Genomic DNA, 6,866 nt, shown 5'->3' on the forward strand with positions numbered 1-6,866 from the left:
CCAGTCCTCAGGATCTGCTGGTGCCAGGAGGGCAGTCAGGCCTAGGCTGTGCTCCTGCTTATCTGCAGCTCCTCCTCAGCTGCATCTGTTACTGTGCTGCTCTGACTCTTCACTGGCCTTCCTGCTCTGTGGCTTTCAACACAGCCTGTCTCCCACCTTTTCAGGATTTTTTTCTCCTCGGTTCCCTCTCCCTTTTCTTTCTGAGGCACTGACCTCACATCTGACTGTTCCTTCTCCTCTGTCACCCTAGGCTTTGGTCTCCCTTCTCCTGGAGGAGAGATCCTAGCCAGTTCTCATGTGCAGTGTCCCCAGCAGAGGGAGAGGTTGCCAATCCTTTGATCAGCCATCTGATATCTCTGAAGTGGGGGCAGGAGAGAGCGATTTCCTTACGGAGTTCTGCTGGGAATGTCCTGCCATGGGCAGGTCCTGGGACCTTTGGTGAGCGAGGGCTCAAGGGAACCCCAGTGTGCTTGGAGCTGTGGATGCTGCACCCAGGGTTATCCACAGGGCCAGGAGATGCAGCTCACCTTTATGGATGTGGCTGAATCAAGCTGAGAGGAGCAAGTGCTGCTGGGGTGAACTCATCTGCACCACAGGTTCCTGATTTGATATGCCAACAGTTTTCTCTCCCTGTCCCCGTGGGGTTTGCTGTGCTGCCAAGCAGTGCCCAGCAGTGCCTGGCCTAGGATGTTGTTTTTTGTTTTCAGTTGGATGGCATCTTATGCTCCAGAAACACCCACTGATGGACCAGAAGGATTTTTTTCTTCTCACTCCCAGCCCTCCTCCCAACCTCGTGTCCCACCCCCACCCTCCTGAGCATCTCTGCCAAGGCAGAGGTGTCATGGGCCCACGAGGAGCTGCTGTCCCTGCCCCAGGGTGCAGACCAGTGCCAGAGGAGGGCTGAGCTCAGTGGGCCATGGGTCTGGTGTTGGAACAGGCTGTGGGAGCTGGGCCTGGATGGACACTTGGCTGCACAGCAGCTGTGCCAGGGTGAGCTCTTCACACCTCCTGGCAGCACGATCTGCTCAGCAACGCTGGGTCAAAGCAGAGGAAATTGTTCCTTAAGTCAGAGCTGTCCCAGGAAGAGTGGATGGAGAGAAGGGGCTGGAGTGGAAGGGCCTGTGTGAGTGGGCACTGGGCCCGCCGCGGGCTCGAGGCTGGCACGGCTGCTGCCCACCTGGGTGGGCTGTGTGCCCAGGCTGCCCTGCACAGCCTCTCCAGCTCCTGCAGGCCTCGTGGCAGAGCTCATGGCGCAGCCTGTGGCACAGCCTGCATGGGGCATGGGGTGAGCAGTGGGAACTGCGTGTGGGGTGAGACCTCGGGCAGTGCCACCCTGACTGCACGTCCTGCCTTGCAGCTGATGCAGCAGCAGACGACAGTTCTCTCCACCTCCCACGGCAGCTACCTGAGTCCAGGCGTGGCCTTCTCCCCGTGCCACATCCAGCAGATCGGGGCCGTCAGCCTCAACGGGCTGCCAGCCGCGCCCATGGCACCAGCCTCAGGTGAGCGCCGTGGCGGGGGCTTCGCTGCACTCACCTCCTGCCCAGCACAGTGCCCACCAGGTCAAACCATTCCCACCTCCCTCCGGGCTCAGTGGGGACCACTCTGCTCCTTCCTAGCAGTGCAGTTGCCAGTCTGCACATTTCTGCAGCCTCCCTGACGCATTCTCAACACGTTCTCTGGCACGGCTGCTGTTTGGTTTTGCTGCAGTTTGTCTTTGATAAAGAGGGACCAGGTTCCCAGGGCTGCCCCTGACTGAGGTCAGCACTGCTGTGACTCATTACCATCATCCCACAGTGGGTTTGAAGACCTGTCCAAAACAGGCAGTATCAGACCTGGATTCCAATGCTCCATCCCAAAGCTCTGAGAGCAGCTCAGACTGGCAGTGCTGCACACTCTTCTCACTAGTGCAGCCCCTTAATTTTGTGAAGGGTCCAGCACTAGGCTGTCACCCCCAGCTAGAAGAGTTAATAGCTTCACACTCAGCATTTTTCCCAGGCTGATGGCACATGGGAGCATGGGCTGGTGGGACCTTGACTCTGATGGGATGTCCTCTCTTGTTCTGCAGGGCTACACTCACCACCTCTCCTGGGCACAGCAGCCATGCCAGGACTGGTGGCTCCCATTTCAAATGGATTCACTGGAGTGGTGCCATTCCCAAATGGGCATCCAACCTTGGAAACAGTTTACAGCAATGGCCTTGTGCCATATTCAGGTATGGGGAGCAGGGAAAAAAAAAAAAGCAAGCACCATCCAGAGATCTGAGGAACTGCAATTAGCTCCTGTTTTCTGGAGGAGCCAGAACTTTTCTAGCTCCCTGCCAGGCAGGCACTGAGCCTCACCTGGGCAGGGGGACGTGGGAGACAACACTACCCATTGCACACAGAGACTGCATGGGTGATTGTCTTGCTGTTGGTTCCCTTTGCTGTGCTTCTGATGATGCTTTTCCCTGCAGCCCAGAGCCCTTCAGTAGCAGAGACCTTGCACCCAGCCTTCACAGGAGTGCAGCAGTATGCAGGTACCAGCTTCCCTCGGCTCCCTCAGGCCCTTGTGTGGCTCACTAGACCCCCAGGTGAGCAGTTTCTGTCTCTTTGGCCCACAGCTGTGTATCCAGCCACTGCCATCACCCCCATTGCCCAGAGTGTCCCACAGCAGCCTCCCATCCTGCAGCAGCAGCAGCGAGAAGGTGAGGGCCTGGTTGGCTTTGTTTTAGCTCATCTTCTGCACCACAGCACCAAGGGAGAGGAGGCAACACTAATTTTTGTCCACTGCTCTGTAATATTAGAGCTGGGTTATGGGGTCGCCCATGTTTCTGCAGTGAATGGACTGGAAAGATTCAGAGGATTCAGCTCAGCCCTTGGTGGACTGAGACAAGCAAGGGGCCAGCAAAGCAGGAGGCAGTGCTAGGGCTCTGCTCCTGTGCTGAGCTGTGAGTTGAGTCCATTTCTCTCCTGTCCCTTCGGGGGCTTTGTGTTTTGCCCTTTCCCATTGCCCTGCAGGTCCTGAAGGCTGCAACCTCTTCATCTACCATCTCCCTCAGGAGTTTGGAGACAACGAGTTGATGCAGATGTTCCTGCCCTTTGGCAATATCATTTCCTCCAAGGTGTTCATGGATCGTGCCACCAACCAGAGCAAGTGTTTTGGTAAGTGCTGGTGCCATGGAGAGGGAAGTGTGATGGACCAGGAGGATACTCCTGTACTGGGCATGGCACCACCAGTGCTGTTATTTTCCATGCCTGTGTCCTGTCCCTCAGGTTTTGTAAGCTTTGACAACCCATCCAGTGCACAGACTGCTATCCAGGCCATGAACGGCTTCCAGATTGGCATGAAGCGTTTGAAGGTGCAGTTGAAACGACCCAAGGATGCCAACCATCCCTACTGACAGGAATGAGCAAGCAGGAGTCACTTCTGCAGCACAGGTAAAGGTGGCACCAGTACAGCTCTGGCCAGCCCTGGCCAGGGGCACAGGCCTCACCTGCCAGGGCTCAGCCCTAGCACCTGAGCACAGTGACCAGAGCAGACCTGGAGGTGATGGTCAAGTTCCACCATCCAGGTCATCGGGCAAATCTCTGGCAATGAGGCAAGCCCAGAGTCAATTCAGAGAGCCAATCTGCAGGTCAGGGTTGGGATCAGGTCTGGTGAAGGCAAACAGGGTGAAGACATAGTCCAGTGATTGCCAGGCAGGTCTGTAACAGTAAAAAACCAGCTCAAATGTCAAGGTGGGAAGACAACCCGAGGGTGGTTGGATCCATGGGCAGGTGAGACTGGCACAGCCTGAGCTGCTCTGAGGCTCCAGGGCCTGTGAGCAGAGTGTGGACACAAGCTGAGTGAGGCTGCTCAAATCCATGAAGGCCTGTTGGTGCTTTCAGGGCCCTGCTGCGTTCAAAGAGCCTGTTGTGGTCTAAGCAAAGGTTTCAGGCTACTTTTCTGACTGCTCCCAAACAGATTACAATTAGAATGCAGTGGTATTGTGTTGTTACCTGGGCCTTGAAGTTAGTGTGCAGAGAATGTTTTCTGGGTGAGCCCATGATCCACAGGGATCACAGAGAAACTGAGACCCTGAAGAGCCATGGCAGAGCTGCTGTGGCAGAGCTCCTGGCAGCTGCACCAAGGGAGCAAGGGAGGGCTGATCTGATCTGTTCATACTCTTCCATGGCTAAGTAACAGCAACTCAGAGCCTGAGGTTTGCACAGATGTCCTCCTAATCTCCCAATTCCCTCCTTCCCTTTCTGTTCAGGTGAAGGGAAAGTCCAGAGGATGAATTTCTGCTTCAGGTTGATTTACAGAGAGGCCAGTAAATTTATTGACTCTTTTGACACCACCCCTTTCCTTCCTCTGCTTCCCACCTCCCCATCCCACCTTCCTCCGCCCTCCTCCCCAAGACATGCAATGAAAGAGAAGGCTCAATATCTGCCCAGGAGGAAGATTCTTGCCAGGATGGACTCGAATATTTGCTGCTAATGTGGTGCATAGCAAAGGGACCAGAAAACCAGCAGCCCCTGGGGACATGAAGCGCTTCCTCTGGTGTGTGGCTGGAGTACATGGACCAAGAAAACCCACTGGTGTGTCTCTAGGTTACTGCAGTGATGTATGGACATACAGTTCCCTCCCTCCCTCCTGCTCCATTTCTGTCCCTTTCATAGATGAATATAAATATATACAGTCTATTTTTTTTTAAAGTGGCTCACAGGACCAAACTTTTCCATTCAGAGACTGACTGTGTGCAAGAGGTATCAGGGGACAGGAGTTTACCTTTGCAACAGTGTCTTCTCAGCAAGCACTGCAGAAAGGCCTGAACATTCTGAGAAGGTGCTTGGCTAGAGTGAGAGATAGCGAGAAAGAGGAGAGAGAGAGAGAGAGAGAGATATAAAGACAGATAGAGTGTGCATCTCTCTGCTCAACACTGGCACAAAGAAGGAGAAAAACTTACCTCCAGGATTAGGGCACAATCAGCTGCTCAGCTTGAGTCAGTCATCCACCTTAGCCTGGCTAAGGGTCTCGAGCTCAGTCTTACCTTTCCAAGGGCTTCTGCAGACAAAGCTCCTGAAATGTTGTGCCAGACTCTGTCCTGAGCATGCCCTGAGTAGGCTGAAAGCACATGAACCCAGTCCCTCTACCTGCAGGAACTGCACTGCCTCCCCAGACGTGGCACAGCTCTGTGTCTCATAGCTCTCCATGCTACAAGCATTTCCTTGATGAAGGTGAGAGAAGCTGAGAGAGTGTGAGCAGGTACAATCAATCTCCAGAAGAGTGACAGAAACCTTCCAGGGGCCACACACTGACTCCCCACATTGGATGACTTGCTGCTGGGGCCTGTGCAGCTCTGACTCCCAGCTGAGACAGAGAATTTCCCTCTGAATTTAGCAAGAGGACTCAGTTTGTGCACCCACTGCAAAGCTTTCCCCAGCAGATGCAAGGACAAGATGCCCAAAGTTGCCCTTGTGGCTCTTTCCCAGCACCTCAGTGTGTGCACGTGGTGTCTGAGCACAGCTCATGGTTCAGGACTTGTTGGCTGCCCTGGGAGGGGAGTGTGGCACAGGACATCCCTTTCACAGCTTGAGTATCTCTGAGTTTCTACCAAAATAAGGAAAGAGAAGCAAAATGGAACAGCCCAACCAACCCCACGATGATTGATTTCAGTATTCAGAGTCTGACAAGGTACACAAACATTGTGTGTGTGTGTGTGTGTGTGTGTGTGTGTGTGTGTGTGTGTGTGTGTGTGTGTGTGTGTGTGTGTGTGTGCGCACAGGGTTGGTGGGGAAAGGTTGATGCAATTGATTCTGACGTGAGTTATGGGGATTTTTGGAGAACCTCAGCCAACTCTCATCCTCCTCCAGTTTCCCTTCGTTCAGGTGTTCGTGGCACAGTTCTATAAGTACCTTCACATCTCCTCAACCCCCTTCTGTACCTGCTGCTGAGAGTTTGAGGTGGATGAAGCTGTGTGTCTGTGTTTCTATAGTCCATGTTTACTTATTGTAAATACCATTTTTATACTTAACATCTATTATGTATGTGATTTGTATAATGTACTTTATTTCTGCTACAAGTAATTTCATGAAGTTTAAACTTAGTCTAATTTTGAACAAAAAAAAAAAAAGACCAACAAATGCAAAAATGGGAAAAAAAAAAAAGGACTTTGGAAATTCTAGGTCAAGCTGGTTTAAAACAAGCACTTACAGTTTCTTCCAGCAGCTACTGGTGAGACTGTACAGCGTTACTGGTGCGATCCAAGCTCTGTCAGTGTCAAATTCCTCACTCTGGTCAAAAAAAATCCTAAATTTATTTAATAAAAGTTTTACTTGCTAAGTAACTGGGGCTCTGCTTTGTTTTGTGAGTTGCAGCTGCTTTGAGCTGGTGCTGACACTGAGCCCTGGGGGTGACTGAACTGGTCCCACACACTTGGCAAACATCTGCCAACAGGTCTGTGCCCACAGAACTCAGGTGACCAACATTTCTCCACATCAACATAAGGTACCAACACATTAAAAACAGTTTAATTAAAATATGGGGTAAATTCTGTTTCTAGGAAGGGAGAAGGTTCACAAAACCAGTGGAGCAGGATGTCCTGGGAATATACCAGGACTCTCTCTGCAGACAGAGGCTAAAGTTGAGCTCAGAGGACACTGAGGGCAGCAAGAGGAAACAGGGGAGGCTGCAGCAGGGGAGAGGGGAGGAAGGCTAAGGAGAGATCCCTGAGTGATGGGTAGCAACATCAGAACCAAGGCTGGAGAGGGAGACCAGGAGCTGTCCTAGGAGGAAGAGGTTCCTTTGCCTGCTCTGCTCCTGCTGGACACCAGTTGCTGAAGGGGATGCTCAGTGGGATGAGAAGGGATGGAGGGTGGGAGAGGAGCCTGAGTGGACATCCC

The 6,866-nt window shown here is 52.8% G+C and overlaps 1 protein-coding gene across 1 annotated transcript in view; it reads left to right on the forward strand.

The window, feature by feature from the left end:
- The window catches only part of CELF5 (CUGBP, Elav-like family member 5), a 22,269-nt gene extending 18,887 nt beyond the window's left edge, over positions 1 to 3,382 (forward strand). Inside the window, exons 6-11 of the mRNA XM_009083400.1 lie at positions 1,358 to 1,502; positions 2,069 to 2,215; positions 2,456 to 2,518; positions 2,603 to 2,686; positions 3,000 to 3,143; positions 3,255 to 3,382. Coding sequence (XP_009081648.1) covers positions 1,358 to 1,502; positions 2,069 to 2,215; positions 2,456 to 2,518; positions 2,603 to 2,686; positions 3,000 to 3,143; positions 3,255 to 3,382 — 711 coding nt within the window. The remainder of the gene's footprint in view (positions 1 to 1,357; positions 1,503 to 2,068; positions 2,216 to 2,455; positions 2,519 to 2,602; positions 2,687 to 2,999; positions 3,144 to 3,254) is intronic.
- The last annotated feature ends 3,484 nt before the right edge of the window (positions 3,383 to 6,866 follow it).

Source organism: Acanthisitta chloris, unplaced genomic scaffold (genome assembly GCF_000695815.1).
Source record: "Acanthisitta chloris isolate BGI_N310 unplaced genomic scaffold, ASM69581v1 scaffold43480, whole genome shotgun sequence".
NCBI lineage: Eukaryota > Metazoa > Chordata > Aves > Passeriformes > Acanthisittidae > Acanthisitta > Acanthisitta chloris.